General features: G+C 36.8%; 1 protein-coding gene across 1 annotated transcript in view; it reads left to right on the forward strand.

Moving 5' to 3' along the window:
- The window catches only part of SYNE2 (spectrin repeat containing nuclear envelope protein 2), a 235,057-nt gene that overhangs the window by 158,016 nt on the left and 59,983 nt on the right, over nucleotides 1-17,058 (forward strand). The window contains exons 74-85 of the mRNA XM_081049461.1: nucleotides 216-317; nucleotides 1,260-1,379; nucleotides 1,535-1,735; nucleotides 3,060-3,233; nucleotides 4,537-4,668; nucleotides 7,214-7,410; nucleotides 8,350-8,482; nucleotides 9,440-9,622; nucleotides 10,038-10,184; nucleotides 11,047-11,223; nucleotides 12,595-12,750; nucleotides 14,088-14,240. Of these exons, the coding sequence (XP_080905587.1) occupies nucleotides 216-317; nucleotides 1,260-1,379; nucleotides 1,535-1,735; nucleotides 3,060-3,233; nucleotides 4,537-4,668; nucleotides 7,214-7,410; nucleotides 8,350-8,482; nucleotides 9,440-9,622; nucleotides 10,038-10,184; nucleotides 11,047-11,223; nucleotides 12,595-12,750; nucleotides 14,088-14,240 (1,875 nt within the window). The remainder of the gene's footprint in view (nucleotides 1-215; nucleotides 318-1,259; nucleotides 1,380-1,534; nucleotides 1,736-3,059; nucleotides 3,234-4,536; nucleotides 4,669-7,213; nucleotides 7,411-8,349; nucleotides 8,483-9,439; nucleotides 9,623-10,037; nucleotides 10,185-11,046; nucleotides 11,224-12,594; nucleotides 12,751-14,087; nucleotides 14,241-17,058) is intronic.

Here is a 17,058-nt window from a genome sequence, read left to right on the forward strand (position 1 = left end):
GTATATTGCATTGTGTGTTCACCACCCAAAGTCAGATCTCCTGTCACCATATATTTGACTCCCTTTACTCTTTTCTATCTCTCCACCTCTTCTGTTTCCCCCTGATAACCACTAAACTATTGAAGGACAACTAAATTTAAAAAAAAAAGAAAAAAAACGGTATTGAAGGCTTAAATGAAATTCTCACTGTTTCCCGCATTTATCTTTTTATACAGAATGAAATAAAGCGATTATATGACCAACTTATTAAGAATAAAACATCTTTACAACAGTCTTTGAATGAAATTAGTGGCCAGAGTACTGATGAACTGTTTCAGGTAATCAAGTCAAAATAATTCAAACTGACCTAACCTTGGACCAAAGAGTCTTGTATATAAGCTATGCTTCTGAGCCACTTCCCTTTGTGAACAATGGCAAGGCTTAAGTAAATTAAAAAAAGAAAAAATATATATTGACCTTTAAAACCATCTCTTAAGTAGTGCTTTATGAAGTGTAAATCAAAACAACAAAAGACCACTCACCTATCAACTGGGCAAAATTTTAAGTTTGTACAGTGTTGGGAATAGCCCCATCCCCTCTTGGTAGGAGTGCTGATTGGTCCAGTTTCTAGGGCTCATTAGCTAGACTATATTAGAATATTAAGCATAAATGCTCTTCCATCCAGTAGCAGTTTCACTTCATTCATTTATTCAACAAGTATTAATCGAGGACGTGCAATGTTCAGGCACTGCTCTAGGTGTTGGGTTGCACTTATCCCAAGGAAATAAGACAAGTGCATAAAGATAAATATGTCCATAAATATTCAAGGGTGGACCTGGCAGCACTGCCTGAATTAAAAACTCTAACCAGCCCAGAAGTCCATTAAGAGCAGACTGTTACTAACGCAATGTGCAGCCTTACCACGGCGTGCCATGTGTGTTTACAAGGAGCCAGGTAATGTTTGTACTGACCAGAGGAGATGCTGAGGAACTGATCAGTGAGCGTGCAAACTGCAGAACAGAATGTGTGCAATTCAGTGAGGTTAAGGCTGGGCACGTGTCGTCTGCCCGTACGTGCTTAGAGTGCATTAGGAACAAACTGTCAACCGTGGATCTTTGGGGAGAGCTAGAGGTGAGGGCAGTAATTCTTTACTGTTTAATTTTTAATTTTAATTTTTTTAATTTTTAACTTTAAGTCTTTACTCTTTAATGTTTTCAAAATGAATACACATTCTTCTCCAACTTACTAAAGGGTTTTACTTTTTTGCATTGTCTCTTTAGAAAGCAGATGCATATACTCTGGATCTGCAGAACGCTGAGAGCTGTGTGGCAAAATTAAGAGCCGAAGGGGAGAGGCTTCGTTTACCTTATGCTTTACTCCAAGAGGTTTACAAATTAGAGGTATGTCTGAGCAGAAAACCATCGGTCAGGGAATTACTGTGATTATAAGGAGTAAGACTTTTTTTTTTCCACAAGGGAGTTTAGGTGTGTTCTGCATATGGATTATTTTCATGGTTGGATGAAAATATTTGTGCACACCTGCTCTTTCTTCTCAGGATGTACTTGACAGTATGTGGGATATCCTGAGAGCCAGGTACTCAGAACTCAGCAGCCCTTTCATCAGTGAGAGCCAGCAAGATGCTTTGTTGCAAGGCATGGTGGAACTAGTGAATATCGGAAAGGAAAAGCTTGCTCATGACCACTTACAACAAACCAAAAATAAACTTGCCTTACAGGCTCAAATACAAAATCACAAGGTAAGATACACAGGTCAGATCACCTTTTCATAGACTAAGTTGTTCTGAGTGTGAATAGAGAGCATCCATTTTCTTCCTTGGTGAAATAATACATCATTCATTCATTCTTTTAACAAACATCTATTAGAGTGTTCACTGTGTGCTAGGGACGCTGCTAAACTCTAAGAATATGATTGTGAATGAAAGCAGATGCAGTTCCTTACATTCATGGAGTTTTCAGTTGATTGAAAAGACATTTTTATCAAGGAGTGATTTAAACAAATATAAAATTAAATTTGGGATACATGCTTAGAGAGCATTCAGTGGTGGAAATTGAATTTGGGAGGTTTGGAAAGGCTTTCCTGAGAATTGAAATCAAAAGAAATATGTATTTAAATATATAAATATATACCCGTATATGCTGCAGTAAATCCTTTAGTTTTCCTCTTATTTCATTAAATAAAAAAAACCTCATGATCACCACGTAAAGATATGCAATAACTTAAGTGCAAATAATAAAAATTGTGAAAGACATAGTTCTGACTTTTAACAAGCTTTAAGTCAAGGCCTTTGATAAAGAGACCTTAGTCTAAGAAATTCAAAGGTGAATATGTATCAAGGAAGTGAAGAAAATAATATCAATTGATATCTCCAATGTGCCCAGCTCTGTGCTAGCTGCTTTTATAAACCAGTCTATATCCTTTTCAAGGAATAGGAGAAGGGATTCACATAAGAGTTTCCTCCAAATAATTAGGACAGCTGATGTAAATGGAGAACCACCATGCGAAGGAAAGCCTTCCCCTTTAAATATTCTTAACGTGCCTTCTGGGAGCTTTTACGTACCCAGTATCCCAGTAGACCATGTCAACAGATTCCCTTTATTTAGTCTTCTTATTGAGTAGTAGAAGTTAAGAGTCAGAGTTTAGGAACCCCCAGCTGTTGCATATGTGGGCTTTTTGGGCTAACACATCTGTCCATCCAGCTTATTGTCTTGAAATGATTCAGCTATGTCAATATCTACCTTTTTGTAAAGTTTCTTTAACCTCAAAATAACTGATTTAGGAGGATCTCACTGGAAATGGAAATTGACTAATTAATGTTTGCCCTTTAACTATTTGGTGGAAAATATTACTTAGGATGATTTTTCTTTATGTATTGTTAAAATGCCATTTCTGTTCGAAAACTCAGATATACATAGTTTGTTTTCTCCTGTGTTTGACTCTACATGGCTATCCTGGGATTTTGGATTAAAAAAGCAAATATAACAGTATAAAAAAATTGAAGTAACTTGGTCGTTAAGATTTTTACAGTGTAGGAATAAATATTAAAAACCGCTATTTTACAGCTTTTTTTCCAGAAGCTTGTTGCTGACATGCTGTTGATCCAAACATACTCCAACAAAATGCTTCCTTCTTTATTGCAAAAGAAAGAGTCATTTTGGGCAGAACAAGTAAAAGAGGTTAAATCACTCGAAGAAAAGTCACACCAGTGTGGAATAAAGCTACAGAGTTTGTTGCAGGTATTTGGGTCCCATAAACGTTGTACTTGAGCTGGGAATTCCAGATGTTCAACCACCACCTCAGGTGTCGAAAACAAGTATCTAGTTATCATTAAGCAGTAATTAAATGGGAACTAACAATGAGGAATATAGTACCCTGGTCTGGTTCTGACTGTTGCTCCCTGGATGGAATATTAGCTGAGGGTTCTTATATGTCAGTTAGGGTTGGTACAGCATCAGTCTACCTTCTAGGTTTGTGTCGTACAAGCAAACAAAATTGAAAGCACATTGAGATCTTGAATGAGATCATTTGTACGAAATAGTCAGTGGTTCAGAAACTGTACTTCCCAGAGGACAGGCTCAGATGTTCTTTCTGTTGCTGAAGTGGGTTCGTGACAGTCTTTGTCCCAGTTCAAAGAAAAAAATTAAGCTTGCACAAAGCTCTTTCTCAGTTTTAAGATTTTCCCCTTTAACTTTTTGAACACAGGGGATATTAGCACATACAGGAAATAAACAAAAAGCAAGGAAATAGTCAACTTTATAATGTGATAGGATATGGTGTTATTTTATGGTAATAAAATTTTTTAGTTAGTGTGTCAAATTGATATTTATAGTAATATTTCATGGTATTAAAAAAAAAAGACTTCATGATCCCAGTGAGCGCCCCTAATAGCCAGCTAACTCACTATTTCAGTGGATATGAGAATTAGTAAAGTGGTTATTTTTCCAGCAGATAATATTGAGTGTTCTTAAGTCCGCCGTGTAGTGTGCTGAGACCCTAGAGGTGGGCTTCTATGGAAAGAGGGAGCCAGGAAAAGGCAAGATTCACACTCAGGCAGTAGTACTCCCTTGATAAAGTGTAACCCAGCACCTTTCAGCAGTATGGAAGGGTAGTGTTCGAGGCACTAGGGATTGGGCAGGGAGAGCAGAAACAGCCTTACAGTAGCTTCTGCTTAGAAACGCTTTAAAAATTATCTCTTTGCCTTTCCAAATAAGAGAGATTCTTGTACGGCTCTGAGGCCTCCACAGAAGTATATGCTGTGAACATAACATCACTTAATCATATTTGTCCGTACTCAATTTGATGAGACAAGCATAAACCACGAATGCCAATTGGATTTTACAAACTTTATCTCCAAAGGCAGTGGAATTATTTTCCATTAGACACTGAGCTCTTAACTAGAGTGGGTAACATCTCTCAGAAACCCCGGAACCTGTAAAGTTTGTACAGTCTTAGTTCATTTTTATATGTATGCTTTCTAGAAAATGACAGAATTAATCTAGAAAAGGGTTCCCATTGATTTTTATGTTCTTAATCCTCTAGAAATGGGAAGATTATGATGAAAACTATGCGTCTCTTGAGAAGGACCTGGAAATTCTTGTCTCTACGTTGCCCTCTGTGAGTTTGGTGGAAGAAACAGAGGAAAGATTAGTGGAAAGGATTTCATTTTACCAGGTATTTTGCTTCTGTGTAAGCTGTCAAAGGCATGGTCTATAGAACTTTGTGCTTTTATTTTGTTTTGACTATGTTGCTTGATTTTAAAGATAAATGATTTGAATTAAAATGAAATGCTGACTGTTGGACATGTCTGGGAGACTGCAGGTTTGGTCGTGAGCTCCTCAGCACTTCTCTCACCTTTCCTGTGTCTACGCCTTGGTTTCTTTATCTTCAGGATGTAGATAAGCAAGCTAGTTCTACATACCTCAGGAGGCGGGTGGCAGTGGTTATGGAAATAAGCTAAAGTATGAAAAGAACTTTGTACATGGGCTTCTAAACATGTATTTAGTTTTATTACTATCGTGAAGCTCTGATTGAATATAGTCTGCGAGACAGACAATAATCTATTACCTGCCACAAGCACCTTCAAAAGACTTCCAATTTTTAAAATTTATTGTGTAACTTTTAGTAGTAGTATCAAAGTTTCTGTGCCTTGGATTTCAATGCCACGGAAAAGATAAAAACCTTAAAATGATGTTTGAGTGGCATTGAGACATTAATCAACAAGCTCAAAACGAGTTTTAAATCTTCTCAACAGAAACTTGAAACACTTCATTTTAACTTTAGAATATGTGTAATGAGAATGTGACTTGTGTGGCTAGAGGTAGTTACCAAATATCACCTTTAAAACTTCAAAAGCTGTTGTGGTGCCTAAAAAGAAAATGGCCAGCTGGGAAATGAAAGCATGTGCTACGTGGCAGGGCCCTGCCATTTCTTTGGAGGCATTTAAGCTCCTATAAGGAACATTTTCCAGAGGTTGGAACACCGTAGTTCTATTCTCTGAATGTCTAGAAAGCTATAATTGATCGCTTTGGCATCTCACTTTATTGAGCCTGACTCGAAGGTAAATCTCAATCCTTTGGGGGCAGGAAGCTGCACTTTAATTCGTTGTTAGGGATACAGACGGTTCCATCTGAACGGCTAAAGGAAAGCAGTTGAAAGCAGCATTTTGAACCTGTTGTATTAAGAAAGAGTTAATACCAGTCAAACTGATAGAAACCTGATTATTTTCCCAAATGTGACTATATCCCTTAAAATGTAACCTGTGATTCTATTTAAAAATGAAATAATTTTTCTAAGACATTTAAATAAACTTGCCAGACTAAAAGAAGTCAGATATCTTATAAATCCCATCTCACTTACAGACTTCTTAAGGTCGTTCTCGTTCCTCTGTGTCTTGGAGAGATTTGCATGTGTCTTGATCGGTGGACCTCTGGGGTCGTAGAACATACATGTCAGTTGCGCGGCTTTAGGAGTCAAAACAAACCCGTGTTGAGTGCTGGCTGGGCACCTCATGGGCCGTGTGCCCGGTGCAGTCAGACTCCTGTATAAAATGAGGAAATAAAAACTTCTCAGAGATGCTCTAAAAATGAAGTCTCTCTCACTGAAGGCTTAGAAAACTGGAATCTTTTTTTTCTTTTCTTTTCTGGACGTTATTCTAGCTGGCAGCCTGGGGCAGTGGGATGGGGATCAGACATGAGAGTGATGGTAAGAACATTGGATGTAGAATTTTTGGTAATTTTTAAAATTACCAAATTGGAAAATAACGAAAGTTCTGTTTTGATCATAATTTATTTTTAAAGATTAAATTTAAATAGCTGTCTGGATACGTGTCATTAACTGAACCCAACCATGGAAGATAATTGCCTTTAGACAGAGTTCTCTTCAGGGGGTCAATTGTATTCACAGTTTTGAAGAACTTTATTTTTCTTTTCATGAAGTTTTATTAATGACGTGGTATCTGCTTTAACTTATTCTCCTGACGTCCTCTTCCTTTCTCCCTACTGAATCCTTACATTTAGAAGACTCTCGAAACGAATTTTTTCCTACTGTTTCGGTCTAAAGGATAATAAAGAAATGCTTCTGATTTATCCTGTTCATACCTAGGTTGCAAAATAAAACGCTTACAGGGGCCAGGCATGGGGACAGAAAAAGGGGCGCTGCCTGGTTCTGCGGTCAGAAGGGTGCTGGGGACAGTGGTGGAGGGGAACCAGAGTGCAGGCTCTTCTCAAGAAGCCTCTTGCTTGTTGGTTTCAGCCCTTCTTTGCCCCATGAGAATGCAGACCCAGATGGCTAGATCCAGTTTTCCCAGAGTCAATAGGAAATCATAATTTCAAAATAAAATTTCTTAATTTTCAAAATAATCTTCAGGTCACCCAAAACCTGTCTGCAAGCTGAATGTGTCCCATAGACTGCCAGCTTTTTTTGTTTTCAGGTGGAGGAATTAACTATTGATCTAAATCTGTGAACTTTTTTGTGTGCATGTATAAGTCTACAGAGCTCAACCTGTGCCATAGAAATGCATTAGTTGGAACCTCTCATTGTGAAAAGTGATCAATAAGCCATTAATCATTTTTGTCCAGCCAGACTGTAAGAGTCTTGAGGGTTAAGAAACTGGTAAGGTTTTCAGTAGCCTCTACTGTAGGTTTTTAAGGAAGTATTTGTGAATAGGTTGGCCGGTTTCATTTTTAAATAATTTGTTCTATGACTTGACTTTTATTAGCAAATAAAAAGAAACATTGATGAGAAGCATGCCCGGCTTTACCAGACTCTGAATGAAGGCAAACAGCTGGTGGCATCCGTGAGCTGTCCTGAGCTAGAGGGCCAGATTGTTAAACTGGAAGAGCAGTGGTTGTCCCTGAACAAGAAAATTGACCATGAACTACACAGACTACAAACGCTTCTCAAGTATCTGCTCAGGTATGATTCCTTAGGGATTGATTAGGCACAAAATTTTGCTGTGGAGAAAGACCTCAGAGGGGTTCTGTAGTCACCCGGATTTTACGTGTGATCCCCCTTGTTGCAGTTTTTCTTTGATGGTCTGAGGCAGTTGGATCTTTCTTCTGGGCTAAATGGGACCTAGAGTCTCTGATACTGATTTGCTACATTCAGGGTAATCTATAATCTGTTCTATGGAAACAAGGAATTATGTTATAACATTATACACGTTATCTTTATACCATGGTGTTGCTCTTTTGTACCCCCTTCCAAAAGTTTTGAAATTTAAAAATATTTAATGTTGTCAGCTAACAGCATAGTTTGAAAAAGTCTTTGGAGTTCTTCAGCAACTTTTTTTTTGCTTAGTTGATCTAATTTTGAACCCCTTGAGTAAGACACAGAACATGGAACATTTAAACCTCATTCTCATCCTTGCCTCCTAGGGGACTATCTTAACCCAAAGAAGTTTAAAAGTTACAAGAGGAACAGGATTTTGTTTGGATATTTTTATCACATCAAGTAAATTATTGGCATCCAGCCAACAGCACTTTGCTCTTGCACAACTTATACAAATGCTGGTTATATTTTTATTATAAAGAAGTCTATAAGAGGACATTTGATAAATAAAAAGTAATATTTCTCCTTGCCCATGGGTTTACTTTTGTGTAGCTTTGATTAAAATAAAAAATTTTTAAAGGATGTTTTAGACTTCAAAACGCCACTTTGTTCTTGATTTAGTCATAAGACAGTCATAGAAAATGCCAGGCAAATCAGATTTGGGACATGAGCTAAAATAGTATAGTCCTTAAAAACACCATGAAAACATGCAGTAAAATAAGAACATATGCTGGTGGTGCACATGGCATATCATCGCTAGAATCCATTTCTAATTTGCTTTCTCTCTCACTTTGCTCCTGTTAGTTACAACAGAGATTCTGATCAGTTAACCAAGTGGCTGGAATCTTCTCAACAAACTCTGAACTATTGGAAAGAACAGTCCCTCAATGTGTCTCAGGACTTGGATACAGTCAGAAGCAACATAGACAATTTTTTTGTAAGTTGTAATGGAATATGCTCGGATAATTATCAATTAAAAGTAAATATCTAGAAAATGATGAGTGTTAGGTAGTCTCCATAATCATTTGTGGATAAGGAATAGGTTTGGACTGATGGCAGCTGCATTCTCCAGTCTTAGAAATGTTTGTTTATACTGCTCATTTATGCATTTATAATAGTGATACAGTATGTTTTTAATTTAATATATATATTTTAAAACTTGATCTGACATGGGGCATGTTTTACAAATGCAGACAACAACTCCCCTGCCACCACAAAAACCTCAAAGGATTATTAATTCACAAATGTTAAAGTTAATACATAGTTTTAAATTATTATATGCAAAACTGATATTTCTTCTAAAGTGTTCTATTTTGAAATTTCTTTTAAAGAAAAGAAAGTATTTTGCAATATAAATCACACTTTTGAAATTTTTAGTCCTTTCCCACAGTCTTTTTCCATTTTTCATATTTTGTAGCTGTGATTACTCACTTTGGTATTAAAATGTAGATATTTTTAAATATACTTTAAAAAACCTGTAAGTACACAGGTTTTCAAATATTTTAGTTAAAAAATTGTTGCATTTAGTTCATTTAATATAAACTTTGTGTTGTGTTCCATACTTTTTTTAAGTTGAAATTATGATTTGTCTATTTTTAAAAATATTAATCCACTAGACTATCAGTCACTCGGGGCAGGAATTCATCTCTTTTGTTCCCCACCATATTTCTAACGCCTGGAACAGTGTCTCACACTTAGGAAAAATGTGTGTTTTTCCCACATACTTTTTTTCCATATTCCACATACACACATATACATCCACATACAAATATTTACTATTTTAATTGAATTCAGTTATTTTGTTTTGGACTCTAACCAGTTATTCTGACTTTTAGTTATTCTGTGCTATACTTACATTTTAAAAGTTTCTAAATTTGAAAACTGTTTCCTTTAGGAGTTTTCAAAGGAACTCGATGAAAAGTCCTCCTTGAAAACTGCAGTTATAAGTACTGGGAACCAACTTCTTCACCTGAAAGAAGCTGACACGGCTACACTGAGAGCTTCTTTAGCACAGTTTGAACAACAGTGGACAATGCTCATAACTCAGCTTCCAGATATTCAAGAAAAACTTCACCAGGTAAGTACTTAAAGACCCAGCATTTGAATTAGCATTTACTTGTTAGCTCACAAGTATTTTTAAATTATTTCTTTGACTCAATAATTTTCATTGACACTACCTATTTTTCTTTGGCACCACTGAATATAGGTCCTAATTACTGGACTCTCCTCCAATGGGATCTTTCTTGAGAAAGAAATCAGGCTTAATTACTTTATTTCCCAGTTTATCGGCATCACTGTTTTAGTTTATGTGAAGGTCATTGTCATTGTTTTGGGGTCGCTTATTCTAAGCTTGAATGCTGGGTTTGTTTTTGTGAATAACCTGCATAATTATGTAGCAAAACCTTTTATCAAACCAGATATCATCTTAAGTGATGCCCTGATTCATTTTGTTAACTGCAGGTAATTAAATGGAAATCATTTTGTCCTTGCAGCTTCAGATGGAGAAATTGCCATCTCGTCAAGCAATCACAGAAATGATTAGCTGGATGAACAATGTGGAACATCAAGCCGCAGATGAAGACTCTGAGCTTTCACTGAGTTCTGCATCTCAAGTTAAAAATCTTCTTCACAAGTACAAGGTAATTATATAACAAGAGCCAGAGGCGTTTTCATTAAAGAAGGCTCGTCAATCTGAGGGGAAATAATGAACAAAGAGACATATAGGATATAATTTAGAAGAACTAATTCTGAGAGTGGGGAATGGCATGGTGGATGATTCTCGAGAGATAAGTTAGTATACTTGTTCTTATTCTGCTTAAATTCCTGCAGTAGCTCCCATCACCACAGGACAGAATGCAAGTTTTTAACTGGCTCTCCATCCCCCTCCCCCACTTCCCCAGCCTCGTCTTTTCATTCCCCCACTCAAACCCTTGGCTGTGCCTGAACCAAATAATTTGTGGCCCCTCCACTGTTTCTGGTGTTCTCCCTCCTCCCTCGCGCCTTTGTGCTTGCTGCGCCTTAGGCCTGGAATTTCAGTGCTCCAGTTTTAGCTGCAGAAATCTTCTCAGTCATCCTTCAAGAGTCAGCTCAAGTGTCTTCTCATTTGGAAATCTATCCCTGACTCTCACAGCCAGATTAGTTTACTTTCTGGGATTAGGTGCTATCATTAATTCCTATCAATCACACTATATTATAGTTATTTGCTTGCTTGCCTGTCTCCCCATCTTGACTTAGCTTCTTGAGATCAGGGGCTATCCTAGCCCTAATACCTGGCAGCTGATAGGTGTTAAGTAAATGTTCTTTGGTGTTTCCAAAAAGACTCTTCACTCAAATAAAGCAGGTACCTGGTGGGGTTGGAGAAGGTAGACCGTAACTCCTGACAGGTGCCCCATGACTAATGGATGGGAGCTTGGCGCCTCCTAGAGTGTACCAAAGGGGACCTCCAGTTCACCTGACCTACTTCAGTGCAGGCTTTGGTTAATTTTGTTTGTTTTGTTTTAGGAGTTTAGAATGGAAATGGACTATAAACAATGGATAGTTGATTTTGTTAACCAGTCATTACTTCAGTTAAGCACCTGTGATGTAGAAAGTAAGCGCTATGAAAGAACAGAGTTTGCCGAGCACCTGGGAGAGATGAACCGCCAATGGCAGCGGGTCCATGGAACACTAAATAGAAAGGTATGCTCATATGTCACTGTTTGATGTAGGACTTGGCCTCTGCAAAATATCACTTTCTGAAAAATTTTAAAAGACATTCATATAGTTAATTTGCAGTTAAACCTAATAATCATCTCAATTATAGCCTTTTCGAACTGTGCTAAAGAAGTGTGTTTTAGCATTCTCCAAAAGAGTATGAAAATAGTTCTTACTGTTTCTTTTGAGATTTCTTAGTGGGAAATTGAGTTAGGCAAGTGAAGAGGAGACATCTTAATAAAATGGCATTTTGACATTTTCTGTGAAAGTAGATGTTCAAAGGGGACAAAGTATTTCAGCTTTGAAAAGATAATAAAAAGGGAAAAAAATGTATGTGGCCTTTTTGTAGGTTTTCATCCCATGACTCAGAAAAGAGTAAGAAGAGTTATTCTTGGAAAAATACTTAACATTTATATATAATTGATAGTGACAATTGGTTGATTTATTATGTTGAGAATGCATACAAACAGACCTATACAATTAAGATTCAAGCACATGAATGGACAAAGAATATGAACAGACAGTTCACAAAATAGAAAATTGTAATTAGAAATAAACATGGAACAATTACAACTTCCGCTATCAGACATTCAGACATTAATCTAACATTACACATTTATGAAATTAGAAAAATTTAATAAGGTAAAGGTAAAAGCCCAAAGCTATCACATTCATACCTTGCCAATAATGGCTTAAATATGACCCTTTTGGAAAGCATTTTGAAAATTTCAAGAACCATAATAGTCATCTATCTTATCTCTTAACCCAGCAGTGCACCTCTTACACATTTATCTTAAGTAAATAGTCCTTCAAAAAGGAAAAAATAATGCGCACAAAGTGGTCAATTCACAATTATTTATGCTGGTAAAAGTAGAATGCCTTAATTTCCAGCTACAGAGGAGTAATTAATCAAGTTGTACTGTTTCCGATGAACTATTGGGCAGCCTTTCAAATTAAGCCATATATCATGACACAGGAAGTGCCGGTGACATATTGGAAAAAATACAAAACTTTACATATACTATATATGTATGTATGTGTGCATATATAATACTGAATGTTAGCAACATGATTTCATTTTTTTCAGATATTATGGAACTCTAAAACAGCCAGCTTTCCTAGCATATTAGCTTTCATTTTTAATGTTAAAATTAAAATCCCCCTTTAAAAAAAAAATCTGTTTCTGTTCTTACGAATCTATTCCAAAAGTTATTGGGAGATCTTATTTTGCAAAATATTAGAAATCTGAAAAGAAGCAAAATTATCCTATTTAAACTATCGTAATCATGACACTTATATTTTAAAGCACATGATTTAAAATAAGAAATTTTTATTATCTTATTCATTAACTTGTAGATACAACGTTTAGAACAACTTTTGGAAAGTGTCACTGAAAATGAAAACAAAATACAGATTTTGAACAACTGGATGGAGGCGCAAGAGGAGAGACTGAAAACTTTACAAAAACCTGAAAGTGTGATCTCGGTGCAGAAGATGCTCCTGGATTGTCAGGTGAGAAGACACACAGCACCTATCCTGCACAGCTTGTCAGGCTCTGTGGTCATGCCTTATGCTCCACGGCATAGGGCAAGCCCTGATCATTTCTGGGACTCTCCTCTAAAGCCCCATACACTTACTTTCTTATGTCAAATAGATAATTATCCATCAGTTTTAAGATTGCAAAATGCCACTTTTATGATAAACAGACCAAAATATTTTCACGGTTATTGTTATTAAGAGGTTTGAGTGTTAAGCCTGAGGGAAAAAAGTATTCAAAGGGAATTTTGACGTTGACGGTTTCCAGTTTTTGTGTCTTTTAAAGAGTTTATCAAATAGTCACAAAATTACTGTAAAGTTTTCATGATTTTAAGTATTTCATTCTGTTTCTTCAGAGGAAAATGCTTTTCTTGCACCTACTGCGTAATGTGTTCTGAAAGGACCGCTTGTCCTTTTGGGCTGGAGGGTGTTGGGTGTGCCCTTTGTTGTTCAGTGGTCATTTACCAGGTCACTTAGTCTTTGAGGTGCCCTCCCCCAAAAGTAGATGCATTCTCCCTACACAGCGCCACTCCCCACTGAAAACACTTGAGCTGTCCCTGCAGCTGCAGATGGCCAGGTTATACTGCTTCTGCAGCCATGATGTGAAGGTGTGGTACTACTCACTGTCGGGGTGGAAACTCACCTCACACCCTGACTCTACCCAGAAGATTACAGAATAATACTGGACATACTATGTGAGCAGCAACACCACCATAAGAACTTTTTCAAATGCTCCTATCCTGTTTCTAAATACCCACTAGTCACTTCCACTTTAGAATACTTACAGCCACCTCAGATCTGACACACAAATACTTCCTGATGAGAAGCCTACATTCCACAGCTCAGTCCTACACCCTCTGCCAAGCGGCCACCCTGTTTTCACTTATGTTCTAAGCTGTGCACAACACAGGGTGTCGTCCCTATTTTTCTTCCAAATGAGAAAATGCCGACTTGGGACTTTGCTGACTTAACGCCTGTCAAACAGCCAGTACAGGGCAGATATGGAATGGGAACTAGATCTCCTGGACTCTTTCTACTATACCGTGATGATAAGGACTTGTTACCTAGACTTCTAAAAATCTACACCCATGAAATAATTGAAATTATTATAAATTTATATTGTAATATAAATTCATATTGTAATAATTCATTATAAAAATTAAGACTGTTATGATTAATGTGTCTTTGGTGTAATGTTATTTAATTATATACTCTAATGTCATTTTTACCCGAAAAGAGCAAATTGCTGTCTCTTCTACCTTATTGTTTTGTGATATTGTGCATCTGAGAACTTTTTTCTGTTGCCCTTCCAGGATATAGAAAACCAACTTGCAATTAAATCCAAAGCACTGGATGACTTGAGACAAAGTTACCTGATTTTAGAGAGTGGGACACTGCCATTGTTAGAAGATACAGCATCCAGAATCGATGGGTTATTTCAAAAGAGGAACACTGTTATCAACCAGGTACTAGATTTCATTTGAAGTGTACTATTTCTCTTCGCACATCTGTCTTTTATCCTTGTTGTTGCTGTTTAATCATGGAGACTCGTTCCATACCAAAGGCGGAAAAAGCTGCTGAGAAAAATACTGAAGTAGAGTAGAGAAAAGTATTTCAAATCCCATTTTTTTGCACTGGATAATTACAGGCAAAGCCACCAATTCCAACATCATTAGCAGCCTAGAAGTCCCCTCGGTTATCTTTGTTTTGTCTAATAGACTCACACAGACAAAAAATGTCTCCATCCCCCAAACCCAGCAGAGCATCTGGCATTGTTTCCTGGCCAGTTATATATGGGTGTAGCTACTGTGTTTTCCTGAAAATAAGACCTAACCGGACAATCAGCTCTAATGCGTCTCTTGGAGCAAAAATTAATATAAGACCCGGTATTCTATATTATATTATATCACATATTATGTTATATTATATTATATTTATTATACTTTATATATTACATTACATTACATTACCTTATATTACATTACATTATATTATATTATATGATATTACATACCAGATCTTATATTATAGTAAAATAAGACCGGGTCTCATATTAATTTTTGCTCCAAAAGATGCATTAGAGCTGATTGTCCGGCTATGTCTTTTTCGGGGAAACACGGTATGAAGAAGCAGCTCAGATTCCCCACAGACAGAGACATGCCTCAGGGAGGGAATGAACCTGTCACACATAGCCTCTGTTAAGCCAGAAGCATGGTCAGCGTAGAGAGAACTCCAGAGGAGGGGAGAAACACTGCATGAGGTGAGGAGGAAGTATAGAGGAAGAATGTGGAAGACATCTGGTAATTTTATGAAAGGCATGCCAAAGTCTGCATTTACCTCTCCCAGGAGGAGAATACCAAAAGAGAAAGGACAGGCATCTGTAGATACGGCAACCTTGACATTTCCCCACAAATGGAGGGAGGCAAGTGTAAACACTAATTAACCAAGTATAGGTGTGTCCATGTTTCCCAGCGAATCCTTGTTATGGATCATTTGTCATCTCCTAAAATCTACTTTCAACTATTTGTTCCAAGAAGGAATTGGGGATAACCTGTGTGAATGAAATCCATAGGTGACCCTCAGCCTTATTCCTCCCCCAGAGCTCAGGCAGGAAAATAGAGATTGAGTTTAACATATCTTGTGTGTGAGTCATTTGTTAAAGATACCTTTTTGTAAGGAACTTACGCTCACTGCCAAGGGTACAAAGATAAACAAGAAAATAAATGAGTCCTACCCTCAGAGCTCACAGGCTACTGGAGGAAGCACACTTGAACAGATTATTACAACACAATGAATTAAAATATAATAAAAATGTAGAGGTGGGGGAAAGGATTAAATAAAAATGTAAAAAATACATAGATAGTACTAGCATGAGGATAGATGTAAATGGAATAGAATTGAGAGTCAAGAAATAAACCCTTACATTTATGGTCAATTGATTTTTGACAAGGATGCAAGACAATTTAGTGGGGGGGGAAGCCTTTTCAAAAAATGGTATTAGGACAACTGGATATCCACATTTAAGAGTAAGTTAGACCCCTACATTCACTCCATGTGTAGAAATTAACTCAAAATGAAGTAAAGATGTAAATGTTGGTGCTAACTAAACTACAAAACTCTTAGAAAAAAACATAGGCATAAATCTTCATGACTTTGGATTAGGCACTGGTTTCCTAGATAGGACACCCAAAACACAACCAAACAAACAAATTGATAAATTAGACTTCATCAAAATTGAAAACTTTTGTGTTTCAAATGACACCATCAAAAATGTAAAAACACAAACCACAGAATGAGAGAAAATATATGCTAGTTATGTCAGATAAAAGGCTTGTATTAGAATATAAGGAATTACTATAACTCAATAATAAATAATAAATAATAAAAGGACAAATAACCCAATGAAAAAAATGAGCAAATGATCTGAATAGACATTTCTCTAAAACAGATATACGAGTGCCCAATAAGTACGTGAAAAGATGCTCAATATCCCTGACCATCAAGGAAATGCAGATTGAAACCGCAATGAAATACTACTTTACACCTACTAAGTATTAACAAGGATATGGAGAAACTGAAACCCTCCTACACTGATGGTATATGTAAAATCGTGCAGCTACTTTGGAAAACAGTCTGGGAGTTCCTCAAATGGTTAAGCATAGAGTTACCATATGACCCAAGAGAAATGAGGACATATGTCCACACCAAAAGTGTGTGCACAGATGTTCATAGGAGTGCGATTCATAATCTCTAAAATATCCACCAACTGATAAATGGATGTATAAAATATAGACTGTTATTCAGCCATAAAAAGGAATGAAGTACTGATAACATGCTACAGCATTGATGACCTTGAAAACATCATGCTAAGTGAAAGAAGCCAGTGACAAAAGACCAGATTGTATGATTCCATTTACGTGAAATGTCCAGAATTGGCAAATCGATAAAGACATAAAGTGGATTAGTGTTTAGGGGGGAGGGTTGGGAGAAAAAGAAGGAGTGACTGCTAATGGGTATGGAGTTTCTTTTTTGGGGGTGAAAAAAAATTCTAAAAGTAATTATGGGGATTGTACAATTCAAAGAGGTTAATTGTATAGTGTGTGAATTATATCTCAATAAACCCATTTTTTAAAAAAAAAAATACAGAGGACACGAGACCTAGATCATCCATCCATGAGCTTTCCAAAATCAGTATAGCCTAATGTTGAAGAACAAGGGCTTTGCATTGTAAATAATGTTTCCTAAATAATGACCCTAGCAGCACCATTTTCTGTCTGTGTCCTA

This window comes from Rhinolophus hipposideros (assembly GCF_964194185.1).
Source record: "Rhinolophus hipposideros genome assembly, chromosome: 5".
NCBI lineage: Eukaryota > Metazoa > Chordata > Mammalia > Chiroptera > Rhinolophidae > Rhinolophus > Rhinolophus hipposideros.